Below are 26,613 nucleotides of genomic sequence, written 5' to 3'. Positions count from 1 at the left end.
GGAATATGTTATGAAGGGCTACACATTATTAATGATCAATTTTCTTCTGAAATATGTGCTATCAAGGAAATAAAAGAAAGATCTACCAGCAGAGAGCACTAAATATTCCATCATTCACACGAACTTTCTCCTACAAGCCACAGCCCAGAAGACTGTCGATGCACCTAGCCTTATCATTTTCTGTTAATATTTAGTCAGTGTTTCCAATATAATTGGCTGCTTCTTCAGATCAAAGGCTTTTACATAGGCCCTACCTGCAAATCAAACAGCTATCCATGGAATATTAGAACTGGACTTGCTCCATTCTCTTATACTTTATGTGTCTCACACTAAAGAAATGAGAGATGCAGAATTCTAAGGCTAAATAGCTAGGAAGTACTCATTCAAACTTGAATATTCTTCAAAGAGAGTGTGGGGGCAACTCTAATCAGAGGAAGAAACTAAAGGAAGTAAACCCACATGTTTTCCACCAAAGCCCTCCTTTTGGCTGGTCTGATTTCTACTGGTAAGTTGAAAGTGCAATTTTAGAATGTTGGTTAACTTTTAAAAACTGATTTCAGGGTAAGCCTAAAAAGATTTAAAAGTCATTAATAGCACGATCACAACAAAGATTTGTGTATTTGGCTATTAAAAATGAAATAGGAATGACACATGGTCCTGAGGATGTTTTAAATAATTTAAATGGAATGTTCCGGTTCTTTAATGAGGTAAACATAATAGTGGGTTGAGAAGACATTACAAAGCCTTTCAGTCTTGGTCTGGGACTTAACTAGAACAAAACTAGATAATAAAAAGTTGATATAAGTATTTGATTTTGATTTTGATCAAATCAAATTCTGATACAGATACTAATACAGAGACTGGTGTGGATTAAGGCAAAGAGAATGCTCCCTTAATACTCACCGAAGGAGGAAAAAGTGAATAAATTACTACACTGTCTGATATTTGCCTCAATTCCCAAGGATAAATGTTAGTTGCCAAAGTGACGGGATTATATCTTGATCAAGGTGTTGATTTGGAGCTTGGTTCCAAGGCATAAAACTTTTGAAACCCACCTTTTAAAAGTATTTTACAGAAGAGGCTTAATGGCCATATTCTGTAGGTTCTCTTCACAGCATAGGTATTAATGAAGAGTAGAATGTCTTTAAATAAAATCAATAGTCAAATTACCAGGTTCTTGCTTTTGCTTGTTTGTTTCAAAGTGCAAGGTTGAGTGTGCTCACTGTATCTCTGTGAATGTTAACACTGGAAATCCAGGACATTTAATTCAACTGAACATTTATCAAGTGCTTACTATAGTAAAGAAACGAATTGTGCCTAAAACAAAGTTTGCACCAAGTCTGCTGAGAAAGCAGCCCCTCCTCCATGTTTTATAATTTTTCATATAATTGGTTCTACTCCTTTTCCTACCTTCTCCCCTAATCTCAGTCTAGGCTAAATTGGTTTGACATTTCAGATGATTTCTAAGAATCTTCCTCTTCCATGTTTGCACCTATGAGAGATTTATCTAGTGTTAAACAAACTTGGTTAGTACAGAGTTCGTTTCTCCTTTAATTCAAACATTTGCTTGGATTTGATTAGTAGAACTAACCATTTCAAAATTACTTTACAATTTCTAAAATTATTTTCTGAGCCATGCTGTTTTATTATTTTTGCTTAATCTAAAAATAGTGATCCCCATGGCAGATAATGAGCAAAGAAAAATAGAAAAGCACAACTTACACCGTTTACTAATGGATCTGAAGCAAAGTATAATGATGGAGGCCAATGCTTATAAAGAAACGCATTCAGCTGGGCGCAGTGGCTCACATCTGTAATCCCAGCACTTTGGGAGGCTGAGGCGGGCAGATCATGAGGTCAAGAGATCAAGACCATCCTGACCAACATGGTGAAACTCCGTCTCTACTAAAAATACAAAAATTAGCTGGGTGTGGTGGTACGCACCTGTAGTCCCAGCTACTCAGGCAGCTGGGGCAGGAGAATCGCTTGAACCCAGGAGGCGGAGGTTGCGTTCAGTTGAGATGAGGCCACTGCGCTCCAGCCTGGCAAAAGAGTGAGACTCCGATTCAAAAAAAAAAAATAAAACAATTGTATTCTCTAATACTCTAACGTCACAAAGCAGAATTCTGTGGCCAGGGAAAAAGCCAATTTTACATCTGAATCAGGATATAAAATTCTGGAAGGACGACCTTCCCATATATACATAAAGTTCAGGGAAAACTACAGTGAAAACAGAATTATCAGGATCAACTGTGTGACTGATAAGGCAAATGGAGATAGGAAATGTCTTAGGCCAGGAGCTCTGCTCTCACGTTTCTCCTTTTTAGCACTGGCAGGGCCATGGGCTAATATATGTGCTGGCAAGTCTTCCAACGAGATCCGGACGTGTGACCGCCATGGCTGTGGACAGTACTCTGCTCAAAGGTATAAAGTTGCACAACCACCCACCCAACCCTTTGGTCCCTAACCTCTTTTCTTAGTGTCCTTGCCCAACGTTGGTTGCCTCAAGAGCTCACAGTTCTGACAGCATGAAAAACCAGAGATGTAACCAGTTACATCACTGTCTTTGGAGCAGCTTCCAAGAACTCTGCTTCAAGTATGAGCTGTAAATTGGGATCAGAATGTGGAAGAAGGAAAAGAGCAGGGAGCAAACACAACATTTTCCTTCTGAATGTCTTCACACATTCACTTATCTCACCTGTTTTTTTCCAAAGGGTTATCAAACACAACTATCCCATTTTATAGAAGAGAAACTTTAACTGAGGTACCAAAGGGTTAAGAGACCTGCCAAGCACAGTTGGAGATGGTGAAGGCTGGACCTGAATTCAGGCTTTTGGTTCCTCTTCCCACCAAACCACATGGTTACTGGCCCAGGCTCTGGAGATTGAATATTAGAGGCTGAACCTAAGCAGGACAGAAAGCACCACTATCTCTTCCAGACAATGAGGGTCACACTTGTGAATTTTCAGTTATAACCAACATCACCTTGGGGTGCCACTTTCTAATGAAATAGCCATGTGTCCAGTCATATCACTGATCTCCATCCTAACTAGAGGGGAACTCTCACATATACAGATACTATTTACAAAGCAACCTCAAATACTGAAACAGGACTAAGAGAAGGGAAATATGGGAAACGTCCCTTGAATTGCCAAAATTTAGACTCAGCTCATACTGCAAAGTTTATGCACTTGATTGATACAGTAACTTCTTGGCTCTTGAGCCTGCTCAGGGTTGCTTTGTACATAATTGTAGCAATCCTGGTGAATCCGATCGTTCAGGTGACAGCCTATTAGAAGGGAGGAGAGTCTGGCGAGAGCAGGCATAGTGACAGCCGTGGGAAGCAAGAGCTCAGGGGTGGCTAAGACGAACTCAAGGCACCTCACAATCTGGAATAGCTTGGTTTGGGCTCCATGCACTTTAATAAACCTAGGAGGTATCACTCACTGTATTAAAATACCATAGATAGTAAGTGACATTTACAATCACTTTTCTAGATCACTGCAAGAAAAATAAGACAAGGGTAACATGTGATACTTTTATGATAGCTTCCCATAAAAAGACAGCTGTTTTCAAAGTGGGCTTGAAGACATCAAGATCTAGGTATCTAGAAAATGCACTTACATGGACTGCCTCGTTCCCCCAACATGCCATAAAATAATAGTAGCTAATATTTGTTCAAGGCTTATCATGTACCAAGTACCATTTTAAATGCTTTCATCTTTGTAACACGGTTATTAGCACCTGCGGGGAGGGAGGTTAAAATTGGGCTAAACAGAGTGAGGCATCCTGGGACATCCCAACATGTTCTGGCAGCTTCAAGCTTTGGTACCTTGTCTGGAAACAGTGGGGTAACACCATGTTCCCAGGCAGTAAAGCCCCCCTAAGGCAGTTCCTCAGTCTGTTCATTCTTATTTACATCCTAGAAGTCAGAGGCCTCACCAGGGTGTGGACATCTTGTGCTCTGCTGGATCTACTGTGTACGCACCATTCACTGGAATGATTGTGGGCCAGGAGAAACCTTATCAAAACAAAAATGCTATTAATAATGGTGTTCGAATATCTGGAAGAGGTAAGAGAGGTGGAGTCTATACCTGGGGTGCCTACTGGAGATGTTGATGCTCATTTATTTAATGCAGGTTCTATACATAGAGATTTTGTACTTCTTTCAAAATGATAAAACCTAGAACAGAAAGAATATGCAGTGTACCCAAACTAGCTGATGCATTTTTTAAAAAACTTTTGTTTTAGGTTCAGGGGTACATATGCACATTTGTTATATAGGTAAACCACATGTCACAGACATTTGGTATACAGATTATTTTGTCACTCAGGTAATAAGCATAGTACCCGATAGATATTTTTTTCTGATCCTCTCCCAGCTGAGGCACTTTCAAGGACGTTTCACCATTTTCTCTGAAAACTTCTGCTTCATGCACACACTTCACGAAACCCCACAGCTGATTGGAGGCGTTCCTTCCTGTGGCCCATGTGGTTTTGCTTAACAATCTATAAACAAAACCACTTTCAGCAATGCTAACCATAATAGATAGATACTAGCATTTACTCAAATCCCACAGATCATAAATGCTGGCATTTCTGCAAGAGTTGAATGTGAAATATTTTTGAAAGCTTCTAAGTTTTGGGTAAAGCTAGATCTCCTGGTACTCCAGGTATTCGTTTTGTTGTTTGGTTACTCCATCAAGGTATAAATATACACATAAAAGTGTACAACACATCCACGTATAGCTCCGTGAATTTCAAAAAGTGAATACACCTGTGTAATCAGCACCCAGATCGAGAAGAAGAACATCACCTACATCCCAGAGATCCCTTGTGCTACCATTTAGTCATTATTCCCAGCAAGGTAATCACTATCCCAAGTTCTAACACCATGTATTAGTTCTTCCTGTTTCTAAAAATGGCATAAATAGAATTAAACAGCATGCACTCTGTGGGTCTTCTTTCATTCCACATCATGATTATGCAATTTATGTTTTTGTATCCACGTTCTTTCTGATGCATATTCCATTATATGCGTATACTTTCATCTATTTATCTATTCTTCCTCAGATGGACTTTTGGGCAGTTTCCAGTTTTAGACGATTATAAAATTGCTGCTACGAACTTCCTTATACCTTTTAACGAACATATATACGCATTGCTATTGGGAGTGAGTCCAGAAGAGACCCTCCTCACCAAGGCTGTGAGAGGCATCTTGTGAGGGAACCCACATCCTTGAGGAGCTATATAGTGGTTGTCCTCTGTAGGCCAATGTCACAACGGAAACTTCTGCCATTGAACTGTGTCCTCTGAAGTGGCACTCAACAGTTAATGCCAAGGTCGGTGAGAGCAGAAGCAGTAATCAGATTCATCTAAATCGCAGAGATTTGTGACACTGGCTAGTAATCATGGTGACTCTAGAACTGAATAGATGAGCAGCCATCTAAAGCCTTATTGGACTTGTATGAGTGGAAATGCTCCAGGTCTGATGAACAAAATGCTAACCTCAGTCATCACAATAATGGGTTCCAATTCCCAATAAATTCCCAGGCTTGAATTGGTTCACAGTCCCAGAGCCTCCTGAACAAAAGGGAGGCTCAGTCCTTTTGCGTAAGGGTCCTGCTACGCAGCCAAAAATTTATACTGTAAACCTTACTTCTAGCTGTCCCCAAAGGGACCTGCAATGGTTTAGCAGAATGATAGCACATTGGGGAAGAAATAATTAGGCTCTTCAGAGATTATTGGACACTTGCTCAAAACTGACACTAATTTCTGGAGATCTAAAAGGCCACTGTGGTTCACCAGTCAGACTAGGGGCTTATAGTCAGGTGGTAAATATAGCTCTTCACTAGGGTCCATCTTACAGTGAGCCCAGTGCATCCTCCAATCTACCAAGAGGTTATTTCCCCAGTTCCAGAATGCATAATTGGAATTGACTTTCTTCTTCTTTCGGACTGCCTTGGCAATTCTTGGTTATTTGCATTTCCAAATAAATTACAGAATCTGTTTGCTAATTTCCACCAAAAATCCTGCTGGGGCTTTGACTGAATCTGCAGTAAATATACAGATCAAATTGAGAACTAATATTTTTAAAGTAGTGAGTCCTCCAATCAATGAACATATTATATCCTTCGCCTACTTAGGTCTTCCTTCACTGTTATATTAATGGTTGTTGTAGTTTTCAGTGTAGAGGTCTTGCACATCTTTTGTTTAATATTCATTCATAAAACCTACCTGATGGAGTTTTAGCTCTTCTACAGCAGAACTATCCAATAGAAATATAACAGAAGTCATATATATAATTTTAAATTTTCAGCTGGGTGCGGTGGCTCGTGCCTGTAATCCCAGCACTTTGGGAGGCCGAGGCGGGTGGATCACTAGGTCAGGAGATCGAGACCATCCTGGCTAACACGGTGAAACCCTGTCTCTACTAAAAAATACAAAAAATTAGCCAGATGTGGTGGCGGGCGCCTGTAGTCTCAGCTACTCAGGAGGCTGAGGCAGGAGAATGGCGTGAACCCTGGAGGCGGAGCCTGCAGTGAGCCGAGATGGCACCACTGCACTCCAGCCTGGGTGACAAAGCAAGACTCCGTCTCAAAATAATAATAATAATTATTATTATTATTATTTTAAATTTTCTAGTAGCTATATTGAAGTAAAAAAAAACATGGTATTTTAATATTTTATTTAACTCAATATTTTCAAAGTATTACATCAATATGTAATTAATACAAAAATTATTGAGGTATTTTACATTCTTAAATACTAAGTCTTCAAAATCCACTGTGTATTTTACCATTAAAGCACATCTCAATTCAGATTAACTACCTTTCAAGTGCTGAATAACCACATGTGGCTAGTGGCTACCATATTGGACAGCATAATTTTACAGCCTTATTTTTATGCTCACTTGACCGGTTTGCAGTGTCAGTAGTGTATCAAACTCTCCTATTATTGGTGGGTTTCTATCTATGTCTCCTGGCATCTCTTGTAGTCTCTGCTTTATATAGACGACTTGTGTTATTTAGTGCATGGATAGTTGTAACTGTTGTATCTTCGTTGTGACTTGTGGCATTTCCTTTGTCTTGTTTCAGTGCCTTTTGGCCTGATTTCCACTCTGTTGGTAACAGGACAATAGCCCTTGCTTTCTTATTGCTTGGCAAATCTTTGTCCATTTGCTTGGAAAATCTTTGTCCAGCTCTTCACTTTCAGCCTTTTCAACTTCTGTGTTTTATTCCATACAGCACTCAATTGGGGTTTGCTTTTCAACCCAATGGGACATCTTTTAATAGACAAGATAAGGCCATTCACATTTATAGATATGACTCCTGTATTTGTACCCAACACCATTTTATTGTATAATTATTATATTGTACTCTATTTCTCTACTTGGGTCTTTGCCTTTTTAGTTCTTTTGATATTTAGCAAAGTTTTTATTTTTGTTCCAGTTATTTCTATTTTTCTTTATCTCTAAAGTCCAATCATTTTATCAGAACATGTCTTGGAGTTGACATTGTTCAGGGCTCACCTTGTCTAACTAGCTAGTATTTTCCTGCTATAATTCTTCAATGCCTTTATTAGCGTTTCATTTGAATCTATTCTTCCTTTGGCATCTTGTAATTTAGTCTTCCTTTTTAATATCATTCTGTCATTTTCATCTATTCCTCTCCTGAGTTCATTCAACTTTGTTTTTTTTTTTTAATTTTTTGTCCATTTGTTATTTTTTTAAATTTCAGATTCAAGATTACTGAAGCCCAGATAAATAATTATACTTATTTTCTTTTAGGTTTTTGTGTCAAAATGTTCTACATTAAGCCAATTAAGTACAAAGGTCCTATTAAGAAGGGAGAAAAACTTGGAACTCTATTGCCCTTGCAGAAAGTTTATCCTGGCATACAGTCGCATGTGCACATTGAAAACTGTGACTTGAGTGACCCTACTGCATACCTGTAAATGGAAGGCCAATGGTCAGATCTTCAAAATAAACAGTCATCTTAAAAACCTGGACGCATACCCTGCTCTTCAAGAAATTTGTGTTCACAAAGGAAAAATGCGTGAAGGGATGGATACCCCATTTTCCATGACGTGATTATTACACATTGCATGCCTGTATCAAAACATCTCACGTACCTCATAAATATATACACCTATGTACCCACAAAAATTTTTTAATTAAAAAAAGGAAATTTGAGTTTAAATAGAAACATGATAAATGCAAGAAAGAAAACATTTTGATTTTAACTCATTGTCACTCTGATGTTCGAGTGAACTGGTTTCTTCAGGCTCTTTGCTCTTTCTGTCACCTATGGAATCTGAGTGGTTTTATTTTTTAGATTTCTCAGTCCCGAAGATCTAAGATAAATAAACAAGAGAACTTAAGCTGGGCCAGGCTGCATTTTTGACACCTCTAAAACTAGCAACCTTTCTGCTTGAAAATAAGAAAAAGCCTGAAAGTGTTTCTACGGTACAAGAACAGCAAGTGGTTTACAATGCTAGATTTAGTATACATTTAATACATATTCAATGAATAAGTTGAGTTTAGGTAGTAGACTCTCAGCAATATCCTTAGGTTTATCATATCGGTTGCAGAGAGAGCTGCTTTCATGGATAATAAAGGATTTGCTGGTATTTCCATCCACCGCCCACATGATTATGAATGATGGCAGTCCAAGAAAACATATTCCAGATTTCAGTGAGGCTGCACTACAGGAAGGACTAGAGTGAGAATGAGGCCTACCTTTATCTGAAGTGTCTCATGGAACTGGGCCTGTCAACTTCATCTAGCCATATGCATATTACGGCTACTTATTTCTACACATCATTGTATTATATCTATGTTATTCTGTCTTAGTTATATTGACAACAGGTACTATGAGGAAACAAGACCATACAAATGTCCAAAGGACCAGAAATAATTTTGGCTCCTTACAGTTTAGCCAGTCGGTAAGAAATGAATACATTGAACTAATCATTCTGGAAACTTCCTTCATGAATTTCTGCTTAAATTTGTTTGGAATGCAGAAAATGCCAGCAGAATGATTACATTCTTATGTGTAGATTGTTAGAGGAAAACATAATTAATTGAAGTTTATTGTTAGAGAAATGGCTGCATTTGTGTATCAGGACATATGTATGAGAATGTTCAGGATATCACTATTTTCATAGCAAAACCTTCAGTGACCCAAATGCCCATCAACAGTGAAATCCAATAAATAATCTCAAAGTTACAGAACATAATAGTCAACAGCAGTCACAATAAATGAACTTCAGCTAAACACAACTACCTGAATGAATCATGGCAATATAATTTTAAGTTTAAAAAATTCCAGAAGATCACATAACGCATGATATTCTTTTTATAAAGTTAAAACAGTTAAAATTAGAATACAATTTCCTTTTTATATAACAAAATCATATACAAAGGGAAGCAAGAAAATAATGAACTCTAATTAACTCATAACTAGATAAAGAGGACCACACAGAAAGATTTAAGTTACTAACAGTGCTGTAGTTTTGCAGTTGGGAGGTGATTTCATGGGTGTTTATTATTATGAATAACATGTCACAGAAGCAACAGGACTTGCAGTAGGTGGCCAGGAAGAAAGAGTTATCATGATGACTCTCAGGTAGTTAAGAATCTATGTCACACAATTAGCACCTTCTTATATCCATTAGGTTGGTGCAAAAGTAATCACGGTTTTTGCCATTACTTTCAATGGCAAACTATATCTAGCACTGTCTGATTTGAATATGCATCTCCTTGGTACCAAATAACTTTAGGTTCTTTCCAGAAATTTGGCTTTCAAAAAATAAATGCTGTACTCCACTGAGGACACACAAAAAGGAAATAGCACATCAGCTCTTAAAGGCAATTTTAAAAGAAGCTCTGAAATATTTGAACAATAAAATCTATGCTTAGTTTTCCAAATAATCATCCTTCTGATTATTTAGGAGGCAAAACACAGGTGGATATGGATATTGTTTTTAAAACCAGACTCATGACCTGGAATGGAGAAATTCCTCAAGGTAGAGCAGGGACATTGCCTTCTCCTCAGCATTCTCACATCTGCTTAACGGAAATGCAAACTTTGGACCAAAGGACTTCTTTCTCAGGAAGAACTGGAATACAGCGCCCTCTAGTGCAACAACAAATCCGTGTTATTTTCCCCCTTGTCTTTTAGGTTTGGATGTCAAAACGTTTGACTTAAGTATAAAAATATTATAAAGGTTTGAATGACAGAGGGGTAACAGTATGGAGAAACTTACTTTTCATTAGTAACCATGATGATAATATACACTTCAAAAATTGTGATATTAGATATTCTGTCAGGTTTGATAGCTACACATTAATAACATGAATACAATCAATATTTACTTTGAAAATGTTTTGAATTATCTGCAAGAGATAAATTTAACAGAAGAAAAAGAAGGCGGTAAGTGGCCAATTTAAGAGGCCAGGCTACAAAGGGAAGAATCCTTGCATCCATTTGACATTTATCACACTCAGTGGCATATTACAGTAATCATATACCTGTTGCCTCTGTGACATGTTATTCATAATAATAAATGCCCATGAAAAATCAGCTTGCCTCCTGACTCACCTCTCCTGTATTTGGTACAATACAAATGAGGCCAGCAAGGATCACAAGGAAGGCAAAACAAAAAATATGAGCATCCTATTTTTGTGTTTCTTCAGCACAACCTACAGTAAGACCTTTCCCCCATTCTCTCCATTTACCAAATTTTTGCCCACAAAATGTTCCAAACTTCTCCAGAATCATCTAACAAATGTAAATGCTTTTAACATGAAAAATTTTGCTTGCAGAACTAAAATATTCTCCAAAGACTAAAGTTTGAAACCCACTTAATGTCAAATTCCGTTATCTAGAATCCACTAGTTTTAAGTAAACAGTACTTTTCATAGACCTCCAAAGTAGAGACATTTTCATTAGACAAAACATTTAAAATACTCTATAAGTTCTTGTCTTGTTTTTGGCTGTTGTAGAAATGTTTTACTCTTCCATTTACTTACCCGGTAAGGCAGGCCAATCAAGGTAATTTACATGAGTTTATGAACTTAGATTTACTCTGAGTTTTGCTCTAAGATTCATTATAGTGCTTAGTTCACTGGGTTCAACTACTGGGCCACTAAAAAGCACAATTTAGAGCAGCAACTTCTCATTCTATGTAGAAGAGGCCAATGGTACTCATCATCTCTCCATACTAGTCGACAATGGGGAGAAACTCACCCCCAACCTCCCTTCTCTAGTCCCTCTGTTTTGCTCCATTATCCTCGTGCAAACTCCACTGGCATTCTGTCACCTGACCATTTGGGTATGTATACTCCTCCTAGAATATATCATGGTAGAGTGATCCCAGGTGAGACCAGAGGCTTATCCCTTCAGAATGTCCACTGCTGCTCTGATCCCCAACTCCATCTCTGTTAAGCTATTTCTTTTGTTTGTCCTGTTATCCTAATCAGGTTTTTTTAAATTTTGTTTTGTTTTGTTTTGAGATGGAGTCTCGCTCTGTTGCCCAGGCTGGAATGCAGTGGCATGATCCCGGCTCACTGCAATCTCCGCCTCCCGGGTTCAAGCAATTCTCCTGCCTCAGCGTCCCGAGTAGCTGGAACTACAGGCAACCGCCACCAAGCCAGGCTAATTTTTGTATTTTTAGTAGAGCGGGGTTTCACTATATTGGCCAGGCTGGTCTCAAACTCCTGACCTTGTGATCCGCCCGCCTCAGCCTCCCAAAGTGCTGGGATTACAGGCGTGAGCCACCGCACCCGGCCCCTAATCAGTTTTTAAGTCCCGTATTATATGATGCTTCTGTATCCTCCTGAAATCTTAAAGTATAAATTGTATTATCTGTAATTGTAATACCACCCCAGTCCTCAAGAAATTGGTTTTATTTTTTTAACCAGTAAAATCAGCTCCACTAGCATTTATGGAGTAATTACCAATGTAGCAATACTGCTCTGAGAGGGAGGAACAGATAGGTAGATATGAGAAGCCTTACAGAGCTTACAGTGAGAAATAATATGGCACGGTGGTGAGAATGTACACACAAACATAGTCTCTAAATACAGGGATATAAAAGTGCTATTTTTTGAACCGCCATTTACACATCACAATGTATTCTAATTGCTTAATAGGTAAAAATACTTATAATTTTTTCCTAATATCCCAAACTGGAAAGTGACGAACATATTTAATTCTCTCTTTTTACTTTAATTGATTTCTTAGAAATTTAAGATACTGTGGGGCAAACTGAATGGAACAAGCTTGAAAACCAAAGTACTTACGTAAAATTTACTATGTGCTAACCACTAGCATGGCAGATTCTGGGGATAAAACAGTGAGCAAAAACCAGCAATGATATTGCACTGATGGAGTTTACAGTGCAATGGAACAAACTGGTAATAATCAGACCAGTAAGTGATGAATTACAACAGGGTAAGTGCCGCACAGTAAAGCCAGGCTGCTGAGTGCACTGTACAGAGTGCACAACGTGGACCTGACCTATGAGCAGGGAATGGGCCGGGTGTCCAGGAAGGCTTCCATGATCAAGGACATAAAGCTAGAGGAAAGATCTGAGGAGCACAGACAGTAAGCCAGGCAGAGAGAGGTACGAGCGAATTCCTTGTGACTAGAGGGTGCAGGACAGTTCTAAGGAACTGAGAGGAAATGGGAACCGAAGGGCAAGGGGCAGCTTGATGGGAAATGAGGCAAAAGAAGCAGGGAGGGACCAGACCTTGCAGGACCTTGGGGGTTATTTGAAGGCTAGATCTTCACCCTCAAGACAATAAGTAGCCACTAAGGAGTTCTAACTGTGTTGCTAATTAAATTCTAAGATCACTTATGCAGAGGATCTGGCACAGTTCCAGATCCATAGCAGGAGGCAGCGAATGCTGATTCCCTCCCAAACACATCCTACAACATTTACTGCTTTATTCAAATAGTCTAACTAACAATCAGAATGACTATCTCTTGTCTTTTCACATCAGTATCATTATGAAATGAATTAGTATTTTTAAATTTTAATCGAATGTCCATTATCTCTCAATACAATAAAGTAGAATCTGAAGTACTCTGGAAATTAGAAGTTATTTATTGAATCACAAGATGATCTCATATAGTGCTAAAAATGTTATAGTTAAATAAGCTTTAAAATATTTTATATTTTATAAAATATATTAATACCAAGATAAAATAGAATCAAATAAAACAATGTAATAAAGTAAATGACATAACTTACAGAATCCAAGTTCAATATTACACATTTACTTAGCAAGCTACAATATGCCTCCAAGGAAAGCTGAGAAATCTACTTAGAAACCATCTGTAGTTTTTGGCATATCAACCATCTAATCCACATACAGGGCTTGTGCCCTATATACAGCAATTTCTTGCTTTTCAAATTTCTTATTTTTTTTTTCAAATGTTTCTGCAGCAATCCATTAAGACAGTTTGCAAACAATCAAATATTTGACCTAAAATACAGCAGCAACACATTTTAAAATTTACATCTGCTTAGATAGAAAGCAGCTGATCACACTGATTTAGAAAAACAACAACAACAATTTCGGAATCTTTAGCAGCCAATTACCAGAGAGGCATCACATCAGGGAACCATACTCTTCCCAGGTATTTGGAGACTTCAGTGTGAATTTCATCTAGGCTATAATCCTCATCAGGGTTCAAAACTTCCTCCATTATAGAAAGCTGTGTTAGCCTTCTCCCACACAGTCTTACAAACTTGATGAAGGCACTGCAGCTAACTTCACATTCGCTGAGGCCCAAGGCTGTTAGGTTTGTACAGTGTTCAGCAATACAAATAAGTTCATTATCAAGAGGCTGAAGACCATTAGCACACACCACTAACTCAATCAGTCGAGGACAGTTGAGACCTACCCGTCCTAAAACCGCTTTGCTGACTGAACGACCAAAATAAAGGTGAGTAACAGGGGTTTCTTCTTTGAAGAACGTCTCAAATTCCTCTTCATATAGAAAGAAGTACATAACAACATTAACTCTAGGGGAATGTTTAATAAGTGCATCCCAACTGTGTTTTTTAATAGGATGAAATTTAATCTGTCCAGGATTTTCACTCACAACATCAATTCGAAGATGTTCAAGGTTAACATGAGTCTCGCTTGAGAGTGCAAGGAGAAGTTCATCAGTTAGGATGTAATAATTCAACGCCAGTTCTCTAAGGCCTTGACAATGATCAGCTACACAAAGAATTCCTGTGGGAAGTTGGGGAAAACTCTTAAGAACAAAGAATCATACTGATCCTAATACAATATTTTGTACATTTAAATTTGATATTAATTATTCATTATTTGTGAAAATAGCTATCTAACAACTTCTGAGAGCACGGCTGCCAGGAGGTATTATGTATATAATTGAAAGCATATGTATATATGTAAAATTAAAATATCTCGGGAGAAACTTACTATAACTATACCTACCTTGCAGATTAAGAAATCTTTTGAAAAAACTTACTTAAATAATTTATGCTTCATAGGCATATAATTTTCAAAAGGAAATTGCATCTTTATGGTCATTGTAATAAAAACATCGTATCATTCTAGCTTTAAAAAATGTAACCCACCATCAGATGAAACATGAGGACAGCTACTCATTTTTAGGAGTCTTAGAGTGTCACTATTATTGGCCACAAGAATCTTCAATGAAGGATCATCCACTGGTGTATCTTCAATTTTGATTGATGATAATGATTTTGAGTTGATAAAAACAACTGTAAGTGCTGACACAAAATGAGACTTGCATGGCAATAAGAAAAAATTATGAAAACATTATTTTAAAATGTACAGCTTTAAGTAATTCATTAAAACTATATCAATACATGCTAATGATAACATAGCAACAACCATGAACATACGGTTGTTTCCACAGAATCATTTTCCAGTAGAAGATATTTTTATAATGAAGTATAGTTTTATACTTTTTATAATTGATACATGAAATAGTGAGGAAAAAAAGCTTCAAAGATTTCATAAAACATGTCTTCCAATTACTTCAATTAAGGATTTGGTTTTCAATATTAAAAGGACATAATTATTGTATATTTATTTCCTAGAACAGGGGTTGGTAGATTACAGACAACTTGCCAAATCCAGCCCATGGTCTGTTTCTGTATGGCTCACTAAGAATGGTTTTTGTATTTTTAAATGGTTGGAAAAATTTTTTAAAGAATAATATTTTATGACATGAAAATTACATGAAACTTGAATTTCAGTGTCCCTAAATAGTCTGATGGGAACACAGCCATGCCCTTTAGTTAAATACTGTCTGTGTCTGCTTTCAGACTCCAGTGTTACAGTTGAGTAGTCGCAGCATAACTACTTGGCCCCCAGAGCCTGAAATATTTGCTATCTGAGTATTTTTGACCCCTGCCCTAGAAGAAACAGAACTTTTACCTGATTTATCCACTCCCGTATGTCTAGCACCTAAAATAGTATCTGGCACATAGCACGGCAAATGGACGATAAAAATTTGTTGAATGAACAAATGAGCTTTTAATTCATTTTATAAGATTTCACAATCTTCAGTGACATGCTTTTCCTAGCAAATTATCCAAAGTAAATCCAAGTCTGTATATGCTTTGAAGACTAACACACTAAAACTTACTTCTAGTTTGATCTGAAAATGAGTAGAATTTCAAAAATTTTCAGATTCAGTATTTTTTGGCAAAGATAGAAAGTCTGGAAACCAAATCTGTACATGATCACTTTTCCCTTTTTAAAATCAATCCATTTGGATTCTACCAAAGGTTCTATTATGCCTAACAGAATGACCAAATTGGTTATAAATGTTCATTAATTTATAAGAAAACTTATTGATTTATACTAATTGTAAACTGGTTTGTACACATTTTCAAATGGTAGAAGGCTAAACTTCTTCAGTAAATTTCATGGTGCCAAAATTATTAGGGGAATATAAATACAAGGTTTAGTTTCCCTTTAATTAACTGTCAACTGACTACTTTAGTCCTGAAGGATGACTTTAAAAAACATTACAGTACATATTTCATTATAATAGCAATATATTAGTTTAGTACTATTTATGCTTAGCAAAATGCTATACTTTTATTTTTCCTTAGTTAACAGATTAAAAAAACTGAGTCTCAGAGAGATCCGTGACCTTGCCAGAAGCCACAGAGCTCACTTTAAACAGTAGAGGCAGAGCTTGAAATGAAGCTTGCTAATTAATTCCTGGTATCTAGCTCTGGTGACTGCATCAGCTAACCTAGAAGCTGGCCCTGGAAGCTGATGTGCAACATTAGAGACAGCTTTTAGAATATAAGAAGAATTTCAGGGTAATCTGATTCTGTAGTTCATAAACAAGGAAATAACTACCTAGAAGTGGTAAATTTCATCGGATTACTTACATTACTCTAATCCCTAAATGACCCATTTTTTTCAGCACATCCCTTTAGAAGATAAACAGGCCAGCAGAAATACTTGCTAGAAGAGTGCCATGACCCAGTTTATAAGAGAGAGGCTGCTATTCCTCTATCCTCCTCCACAGGAAAATTTCCATTAGCCAGCTTTACCAACTACCATAATTTAATGCCTATCATATATCAGGCACTATTCTGACTCTGGGTTTATAATGGTAAACAAAATAGAATCTCTGCCTTCAATGAGTTTATGTTTGGTATAAGGAGAAGAGAATAAGCACATTAAATAAATAAGGTGGTTTCAAGTACTGATGAATGACATGAAGAAAATAAAAATAATGTAATGGTAGAGTACATTATTACTGGAGCAGGAGGTGCCATTTTCACAATGGTTAAGGAGGGGCTCTCCAAGGAGATGGCATTCAGGTTGAAGCCTGAATGAGGAGAATACGGTATTAGTTTCTATGGCAGAGAGTGGCTGGTTGCTTCCTGGCAACCATTCTTCCTTTGTTTGTTAATCCAGTCCCAATTTTTAGCTGGGCACACTGCCACCCAGCTCAAAGGTTCCCCAGACTCCCTGGAATCTGGTGTGGCCAGACTTAGAGGTAAACAGAAACACTGTGTAGTACTTATGGGTAGTCTCCTGGATAAGGAGAAGGCACTCCCTTCTTCCCCCATTTCTAACACCCTAGCCCCCAGAGCAAGTATGTGATGGTCGGAGCTCAGATGGTCATCTTGAAGAAACACCTTGGAGAGAGTGGAGTGGCTGGAAGAAACCTAGGTTCCTACCACCTTCATACCAGCTATGGACTGTCTCACCTATCAATTTCTTTAATGTGAGAGAAATATACTTTGGTCATGTTTTTAAGCCACTTTTGTTTTGGAGTTTCTACTGCATGAATGCAAACATCATGCTAACAACTGTAGTTCATTTAGTTAAACATTATATTGTTCCACCTCCAAAAGAGAGGCCACAGAATCACAGAAAAAACATCCACTAACATCCACTATTGCCTCTACATGCTCTATGTTCAAAGTAACTACATAAATTGTTATTTAAATAGAATAAGCACAATATCCAAATTTTATATTAATGACACTATGGGAACAATGACTACAGTTACAAAATCTATCTAAAGAATGAAAACATGCATAAATGATTTTTGCAAAAATAAGTGCTAGTCAACAGAAAACGGCTTTAAATAATACTTTGAATACAAATAGGAGATGGTCTGTCTTTAGGAAAAAAATGGCTTTTGCCTAGTTTGGCAGTCTTTAGGGATTTTAGTACAGCTCACCAAAAGCGCATAATATCCTTACCTCTGACACATTCATGAAACTTGGCTTGGCTGTTGAAATCAAGCTCAAGGTCTGGATGGAACAATTTACCAGCTGAGAGAGTATATCACAGGCAGCTTCAGCTGACTCAGCGCTACTGTCAACCTGGACAGACAATTTTTAATCTCGAATAATTTCCTGAAGATAATTTATCAGAAATACTGGCAATGTAGTAATTATTTAGTAGAATTCAATTGCAAAATTTTATTCATTCCTTTGAGCTATCATATAAATGAGTATTTTTTCTTCATACAAACTGTCTCAGATTATAAAATGAAATACAGAGATGATGACAAATTAGCTTTCCAAGCACTTCCTATTTTCAAATCTTTTACAATTACCTGAATTTTAATAACAGCATACAAATGATGGAAACTGCATTTTAAGTTTTTCAATTACAGTTCAAGTTCTACAGTTCAATTGATGCAAATAACTGCAGAAAAACAGGAAACCGCTTCAGATAAAATGCTTTGCAAAATTCACTGACTGCCTCAAAGTAAGGCTCTAGATACACAAAAGCATTGTTAATGAAATGTAAGTCATGGTTTCTATTTAATGCTTATTTTTCTTACCTTAAAGCTGACATATTGAAGATGAGCAGAATGCTTTTTAATGATCTGCTGAATGAGATCAGGATGAGTGGACTTAAAATATGAAGTAGCTGACTGGTTCAGTTCAAATTCAAACTTTCTCCAAAGGTCAGGAATATGAAAAACTTCATTCCATCTCCTACACACAGAAGATGCATGGGCCCTATCTAGTAAAGGAAGATACTGAAAAATTCGTAATACTACATGGTGAGGCAAACTCCCCCAGTCTAGAAGAACCGTGTGCGTATGAGTCTGGTTGAGAGAAGAGTAGAACCCAACTTTTGGCTGTTTCACTGCTCCTGACAACTGGACAATTTTATTCTCAACAGATAAACTGTTCCTCTTCATTCTGTAAACATTAGAAAATGTTCAGTGTCTGATAGTTTGTTCACATTTCCACCAAATATTGGCACTCTAACTGTACAGAATAACATTAGAAAATGAAAAATTGTTTAATACAATTTTAGTAGGTATCTTCCACTTTCATGCATGGATAGGTGCTACCTCATGCTGGGGATACAGCGATAAAGAAGTACAAACCTGTTCTCAAAGAGCTATGGTCAAATGGTGAAATACAGCGATAAATGCTATGACCAAAGTTGGGACAAGTTTCAATGGAAGGAAAAGAGGATGCATGTGATTGAGTTTGTGTATGGAAGAGGTGGCTTGGGAGGCTTCCAGGAGGAAATGTCCAAGAAGCAGTGTATGTCCCAGGTTTTTTTTTTTTCCTAGTCAATTATCGTATTTTATCTCTTTCAAAGAAGGAAGTATCACATTGCAATTGTCCTTAAAAAAAAAAAAAATGGGAGGTCTGGGAGATAGTAAAACACAATTAAAAGCATAGGTCTAGATAAGTCCCTACTCTGCTACTTACTAACCATATGATCTTGTCAGAACAAATTACTCTAAGCCTCAGTTTCCTCACCTCCAACAAGAAAAGTACCTATATGATCATTGTGAGGATTAAAGTACCAGCAGATAGTTTAGTTGCAGTCTGTGTTACTATATTAAATTGTCCAGTGCAGTTTTCCGAACTGCTTTCATTACTTAAGTCAAAGCACAATTCTAACAAAAACTCAAATGATCTGCAACAATTTTCAGATGACAGCCAGGACACAGGAGCTCAGAGAAGTTAGATATGGCAGGCACAAAGTCTTAGTTCAAGCAACACACCTGATCCTCTCCAGTAAAGCAGCCAGGGAATGAGCATTCTTACCCTCCAAACAGAAATGATGAATCTCTAGGTATTAGCCAGCTTGGGATGCAACTAAGTTCCAGCAAATTTGAAGTCCAGATATGTCCAAGTACATATGGGCATCTTGTACATATATTTTATGTAAGAATACCAACTATTTTAAGTATACAATTATTTGAAAGGCAAAATAATGGTAAGAGTGGTTCTGAACTTTATTGAACTTTGGTTAACTATATAACCCTCCTTTAACCCCTGCAATGTTAGGAATGTACACATGGAAGATTCAGTGTCATAAATGAAACATACCTTGAAATCTAATAAAATATTTATGTAATATGTAAATCTCTCTGTCTTGTGATTCACTCTGTCTGATGTGACACATTTCTTAAGCACAACATAGAGTTGGATCCCAGAAGCAGGAATGACCTGTAAAGTCATTCAACAAAATGAAAAGCCATCTTTGGGGTTTGGAAAATTGAAATGAAAAGCAAAAATAGTTACAAAGCTGCATCTCAAGCATCAGGCAAAAGAGCTACCACAAACATTTCAGTCTGACTAAACCAGTTACATGCATGACTTAGGCCCTGTCCAGCAGTACTATGTAGACTATGTGAAACTGCTGACTACCAAGAATTCAAAGCATATGCTATTTTAAAAGGCCTGATCTACTACTCTTCAATGCTAACCCCTTAATACTGTAAGGTACAAGAACAGATGCTGGATTCTAAACTCTGATGTGGAGCACAGTCATTGACATTTTGCTCGTAACCGTTTCATTTGGAAATCTACAAAATGGATAAATTTTCACTAAGTTTTTATAAAGAAGTTACCCTTAATAGAATCCTTTACTTAAAAACCAGTGATGCTAACATAAAACAAAGACATCACTCAAATGCCAGGTTAGAAAACTACCTTGCCGTTCTAAACAGAGAGACTGTGCTATATATTAAATCTCATTGTATGTGGCATGGATTGTTAAAATTATTTAATGATATCATTAAATTGCCAATTCACTGACAGTAGAATCACAGTAAGTAATTAAGGGTATTATATTAATACCAGTAACTTGTTAAAAATAACATTTTAATTTTATTCTAAGTTGTGTAATCTTCCGAGCATAAGGATTATGCTCATCCACAAATCAAAAACTTCATATGATTTTATAGCTGTGTACATTGTAAAATATATTTTAGCCAAATTGATCTTTATTAGCTTGAAAACATTAAACATTCTAGCTTAAAGATATATGACTATTTAAAAAGCTGATCATTTCTTTTTCAAGCCTTCCTTACCTAAGGAAGGCTTCCAGATTAGAGTATACTCTGAACCATGAAATGAAGCAATGGTTGCTATGGGGTACTCACCAACATCCATTTGATTTCACTTCTTATCTTCGTAAAATACCACAAAAACACATTCATCAGAATACATAAACATCCAATAATTTCTATGCTTAGGCTCTGTATATATCACTCTATATATTGAAGGATTTTGTTAGAAATTATTGATTCTAAAACTATTTTTTGTTGTTGTTCATTGATGAAACCCCATCTCTACTAAAAATACAAAAATTAGCCGGGCGTGGTGGCGGGCGCCTGTAGTCCCAGCTACTCGGGAGGCTGAGGCAGGAGAATGGCGTGAACCCGGGAGGCGGAGCTTGCAGTGTGCAGAGATTATGCCACTGCACTCCAGCCTGGGCGACAGAGCGAGACTACATCTCAAAAAAAAAACAAAACACACACACATAAAAACTAGCCCCACCGGGCGAGGTGGCTCACATCTGTAATCCCAGCACTTTGGGAGGCCGAGGCAGGTGCATCATTTGAGGTCAGGAGTTCAAGACCAGTCTGGCCAACATGGTGAAACCCCATCTCTAAAATTAAAAAAACTTAAAAAAAGTTTTTAAATAAAAAAATACAAAAATTAGCTGGGTGGCAGTGGCGCACGCCCGTAATCCCAGCTACCTGGGAGGCTGAGGCAGGAAGGCAGCGGTTGTGGTGAGCTGAGATCACACCACTGCACTCCAGTCTGGGCAACAGAGTGAGACCCTGTCTCAAAAACAAAAACAAAACAAAACAAAACAAAAACCAAACAAACTCCAAAAAAATAGTGTCGTTAGTGGAAATCTTGTTACGATTCCCAGGAATTATTCTTGAGGCTCTACCAAGGCTATGGATCAAAGAATGAACGGACTCTGAGAATCCATATGTTAACTAATGTCTATAGAGAGATACTACAAAAAATTTGAGGGAATTCATGACTACAATTATTTGTTTATAGGCTGTATAAATCTTCCAGTTCCAGATTTTAGCAGCACATAATACCATCACAGTTATAGTAAAGAGGCAGACATGAGTGATTTTTATTATTTTACCATTCCTGTATTAATATAGTTGGACTAGTATGCTGTTAATAGAATATATGCTTCATATTTAAAAATCATTTCATATATATTGATAGAGATGGCACTGATTCAGTCATACTCTCTTTGAGGTTTGCCAAATTTCAGGAAAATGACTTGTCAGAGTTAGCGGGAAAGTCTATGGAAATTGAAGAAAATAGTAATATAGGTCTACAGCAGGATAAAACTCACAGCCTTGGCATCATGAATAAATGTTATAAGGTAAAAATAAATACATTCTACTACTTTTGTAAACCAAACTCAACTACATAGAGGAGATAAACAAGGCAACCTATTAATTTACTAAACAGTTCCCTTAAAACTCTACTGTCTACCACCTGTTAATTTTCCATTTCTCTCTGAATCCAACTCCTAAAGCAGAAATGGGGAAGACAGGCTAGGGGGATGTATTTGAGCTCACGATCTACCATTTGATTTCCTCACTGCCACCTGCTGTTCCACTGTTTTCCAGATAATGCCACGATTGGCTGTCCTTCCTTTATTCCAGAAGGAGAGGGAAAGGAACTCCAGGGCACACTTTCAGTGAAAACACCAAAAATAAAAGACAAGTTGAGTTACTAGTTAACTCAAATCAGATGACACACAATTTTATTTACTGCAGAAACTTTTCCCTTGAGTTACACTTATGGCTAATTTCTGTGCCAATAGGCCATTCTTCATGTGAGAATACTGACATAATACTGACATATCAATAGGGAGTTGCTACCTAAGACCAGTAAGAAGATGGTGCACCACTACTTAGATCAGTTCACTGAAGTCTTCTGAATCAGATGAATTACTTCCCTGGTTGCTGAAGGAACGTGATGGCTGTCTCATAGTCACTAGAATTTTGAGGACAGATAGGGAACAAAACCAGAATACAGGACCCCATCAAGTGATAAGCCATTCTTCCAAAAAGGGAGAAAAGAGCAAGCTGGACACGGATCTTCAGAACAATTCCAGAGTATGAAACAAGTTTATTAGCATTGAGGAGCTCCACTAACCACCTTAACTCAAATGCCTTTTTTGATATGTTTTCTAATTTGGTAGATCAGGTGACCACGTGAATGGGATCCTCTAAAAGTATCTAAGAGATTGCCACAGTATTCTTGAGGGCAAGATTATCAAAGACAGATGAGATGAAGACTGACTGAACATCCACAGCCAACTCACTAAAGGCCATGGAAGCAGCTCTCTTCTGCACTATCACTAGGTTCTTCCAGATTGGCGAAATGAATACCGAGAAGTTACTTTTAACAGTTTCAAGTTTTCAATGGTCACAACAATAGAAATAATAGGTGAATACCACAGATAACAGAATATAGATGCAAAATTATCTGAAAAGAGTGGACAAATTTGTTGGGAGCAGCAAAAGTAAACGGAAAACATTATCAAATGTCCTTTATTAAATCTCCTTCCTAAAGTTTCATGATAAGCAATCAGATTGTTGCCCCAGGCAGATGGTCCTGTTAAGGAGCCTGGAATCCTAGTGTTAAGGAGCCTGGAATCCTAGTCACCAGTGCAATGGCAGGGGAAGCATGGCCTGGACAGGAGGGCTGAAACCTCACGCTCCAAAACACACGTAAAAACACACAGTTTTCCAACAAAAGAATGGGGCAACACCTCTTTCTACTAAAAATAATCCAAGCAAAGGACAAAACATAATTTGTTGGAGACGTTGTCAAAAAGATTTATGTACTTTGCAGCCCATAAGACTCTAAGTTTCCTTCTAAGTCTAAAAGTTACAATTCTTTTTAAAATATCAAATCAAATAAAAACATCACCGAGGTATTAAGGAGACAAAAAATGAAAAATATTTATGTCAAATATTTCCTAAGCAGTGGTTACCATCTTTGCAGTGTTCTGGCATTTTGTCACTGGTTTAGCAATTTTCTACACTCAAGTCTCTCTGTGGTACTAGGACATATCTACTTAAAAAGAAAATTTTTACTTCCTAATAAACATAATATGTATGCTTATTTTTAAATAAATCATATGAAAACTGAAGTTTTCCAAATACATGTAGGTTGAAAACACCTTTGGAGACGCAAGGGACAAACTTGAACTGGGCAGTTTGTGAAAATCCCTGAATGGGGGGCGCCTAGGGCATCTGTTTCTCTCTCCACATCTACCCCAAAGTCGCGTCTCCGACTCTGGAAGCGAAAAGGGAGCGGACAGCAAGCCAGGCCCTCCGCGGGGAGGCCTTCCGAGCCAGGGAGAGCCCGCCTCGGGCTGGGCATTCTAAGGGAGCTAACAACGAACACAGGTGTTTCTAGAAATCATTTTTGCAAGATTTTTCTGGGAGAAAATAATCATCATTTCTTATTCAATTTATCTTGGAAGCGTCTTAAAAGGCACACTCGCCAAAGACAAAGACGGTACACCTTAAAGCGCACAGATGAGCGCTTTCAGCGCGCAGGAAGGCTACTTTTTGACATTTGTGGCAACTATAAACTCCTGTGAACTTAACTGCAAGCAGTCATGCAAAAAGCAACCTCGGGTATGAGCGATCACTGGACGAACGCCGCCCTTTCTAGGCTCACTCCACTGAAGAGCCAGACGCGCGGCTAATGGGGTGGCCGGGTGGGCGCCCGGCACTGCAGAAACCCAGCCCAGCGAGAAAGCGGACGCCCGGGGGCTGCTAGTCCGCACTGGCTGCCCGAGCCAGGCCCCGCTCACCCCGGCTTCGGGGACTGCCGGGCCCCGGGCCGCGGGAGGAGTCGCTTCAGGAGGCGCCGAGCCGCCCGAGACCGCCCCGACGTGGCCCAGAGCGCGAGCGCACGCCTCCCGGGCCCAAAGAGCAAGCCGAGTCCGCCCCACATCGCCACCGCCGGCGGTGCCCCCGCGACACCCGAAAAATGTGCTACCTTTAAAGGGTTTCCGCGCGTGCTCGGCGTTCGCGGGCCGGGCCAAGGCGTTGGAGTCTGGGCCGTTCGGTGGCGCCGGAACAGGCGCGAGCTAGGCCGGCCTCGCACACTGGAGGAACACGAGCGCTTAGGCGCCGGGGTCCGCGCAGACCGCAGCCGCCCAAGGCCCCGCCCCGCCTGGCCCCGCCTCGCGCCCTCTACTCAGAGGCCGCCTCCCCCCGCAGGCCGCGGCGCTGGCGCCCACCTGGCGCAGCACCGATTCACGCATGGCGATCTGAGCCCCCAGCCGGTCCTCCCGCAGGGGCAGCGGTTCCGGGAGCGCCCCTTAGGTGGCACGTGGGAGGCTTCCTGCCCGCTGGTCTTCAGCTAATTCCCCGTGGCCACCTGCCTGTGACTCCACACAGGCATGAGCCAACGCTTGTGGTTTCTGGGACTTACTCCCGGTGAAGCGCACCCCTTTATCAATGCACAAATGCAGGTGACCCTTGACCAATGGGAAGAGGGGTTAGGGGCGCCAAACCCTGCGCAGTCGATCGGGATATAACTTTTGACTTCCCCAAAACTTGACAATTAATAGCCTACTGTTGACTGAAGCCTTACCAATAACAAAAACTGTGGATGAACACGTATGCTGTATATGTATTATGTGCTGTGTAATACAGTATCTGCAGTATGGAAATCCATGTATAAGTGGATCCACGCAGTTCAAACCCGTGTTGTTCAAGGGTCAACTGTCATTGAAAGGAACCTTCTAAATATCAAGTGATAACAGCTCAGTGTGAAATGTGTGTACATCACCTCTCCTTGTCCGTGCTATACAACTCAGCCCCCAGGTATGATCACTCAGTAGTTCACTGTGTAAACTACCAGACCAATACGCAAACAAGTATACAGTGATAGATAAGGATTTTATTTTTTCTTGTTCGCTTTTTAAAATCTGAGATCAAACTATATGTAACTTTCTGGAACTTACCCTTTTGCCTACTGTCATGGATACAGTTCATATTGATACACAGATTCTTTCATACTTTTTTTCCAAATAGTTTTATTGAATTATAATTGGCAAAATAAACTCCACATACTTAGAGTGTAATTTAATAAGTTGTGACACCCTTGAAACTACCACTGTGATCAAGATAATGAACATACACAAATCTGCCAAAAGTTTTCCTGTTTTGCTCTGTAATGATCCTCCTTCAGGCTCCTCTCCTTTCTGCTTTCTGATCCTATAGATTAGATTGTGTTTCTTATTGTAACATAAATTTAATCATACAGTTTGTACTCTTCCTTGTGGTCTGGCTTTTTGCACTAAGCATAATTGTTTTGCGATATCTATGTTGTTGCCCATATGATGTTCATTTCTTTTTATTGCCAAGTAGTATTCCATTGTATGGTTATACCACAGACTGTTCATGCATTCACCTCATGACGGAAATTTGGATTATTTCTTGTTTGAGGGTGTTACATACATAAAGCTGCCATTACTTTTCAATTTTAAATGGATATATGCTTTCACTACTCTGGGGTAAATATTAACACCTAGGAGTAGAATAGCTGCATTATATGATAGGTCTATGATTAACTTTAAAAAAGAGCTGTCAACATGTTTTCCAAGAGGTTGGAGTATTTTACATTCCCACCAGCAGTGTATTAGAGTTCTAGTTTCTCTGCCTCCTCACTCACACTTGGTATGACCAGTCTTTTTAATCTAATAGGAGTCTAGGGGTATCACATTGCAGTTTTAATTTGTATTTCCTTAGTGAATAATGAATTCTCTAGTGAATTTCATAA

At 38.5% G+C, this 26,613-nt stretch overlaps 3 protein-coding genes across 3 annotated transcripts in view; 1 reads left to right on the top strand and 2 right to left on the bottom strand.

Moving 5' to 3' along the window:
- The window catches only part of SMAD5 (SMAD family member 5), a 281,680-nt gene that overhangs the window by 231,291 nt on the left and 23,776 nt on the right, over positions 1-26,613 (bottom strand). The gene's annotated exons all lie outside the window — the stretch shown is intronic.
- LECT2 (leukocyte cell derived chemotaxin 2) lies at positions 310-8,387 on the top strand. The gene is made up of 4 exons (XM_032155970.2): positions 310-505; positions 2,328-2,424; positions 3,927-4,072; positions 7,790-8,387. Exons 1-4 carry the CDS (start codon positions 460-462, stop codon positions 7,954-7,956), a joined length of 456 nt encoding a protein of 151 aa, XP_032011861.1. The 5' UTR covers positions 310-459; the 3' UTR covers positions 7,957-8,387.
- LOC116470467 (putative F-box/LRR-repeat protein 21) lies at positions 13,608-24,886 on the bottom strand. The gene is made up of 5 exons (XM_032155969.2): positions 24,823-24,886; positions 18,342-18,708; positions 17,752-17,874; positions 14,620-14,791; positions 13,608-14,251 (listed from the first exon to the last, which is right to left on the bottom strand). Exons 2-5 carry the CDS (start codon positions 18,705-18,707, stop codon positions 13,608-13,610), a joined length of 1,305 nt encoding a protein of 434 aa, XP_032011860.1. The 5' UTR covers position 18,708; positions 24,823-24,886.

Source organism: Hylobates moloch, unplaced genomic scaffold, assembly GCF_009828535.3.
Source record: "Hylobates moloch isolate HMO894 unplaced genomic scaffold, HMol_V3 SCAFFOLD_6, whole genome shotgun sequence".
NCBI lineage: Eukaryota > Metazoa > Chordata > Mammalia > Primates > Hylobatidae > Hylobates > Hylobates moloch.
Note: the sequence above shows the minus strand (reverse complement) of the source record. Positions and strands in the feature narration are given on the sequence as shown.

What these genes read in the sequence shown, in the direction of transcription:
- LECT2 (XM_032155970.2), top strand. Translation starts at nt 460, where the DNA reads ATGTTTTCCACCAAAGCCCTCCTTTTGGCTGGTCTGATTTCTACTG. An exon ending in GGCTGGTCTGATTTCTACTG is followed by an intron (nt 506 to 2,327) that starts GTAAGTTGAAAG and finishes TCTCCTTTTTAG; the next exon opens with CACTGGCAGGGCCATGGGCT. An exon ending in TGTTCGAATATCTGGAAGAG is followed by an intron (nt 4,073 to 7,789) that starts GTAAGAGAGGTG and finishes ATTTTCTTTTAG; the next exon opens with GTTTTTGTGTCAAAATGTTC.
- LOC116470467 (XM_032155969.2), bottom strand. Translation starts at nt 18,707, where the DNA reads ATGAAGAGGAACAGTTTATCTGTTGAGAATAAAATTGTCCAGTTGTCA. An exon ending in TTCAATATGTCAGCTTTAAG is followed by an intron (nt 17,875 to 18,341) that starts GTAAGAAAAATA and finishes TTGTCTGTCCAG; the next exon opens with GTTGACAGTAGCGCTGAGTC. An exon ending in GTTTCATGAATGTGTCAGAG is followed by an intron (nt 14,792 to 17,751) that starts GTAAGGATATTA and finishes TTGCCATGCAAG; the next exon opens with TCTCATTTTGTGTCAGCACT.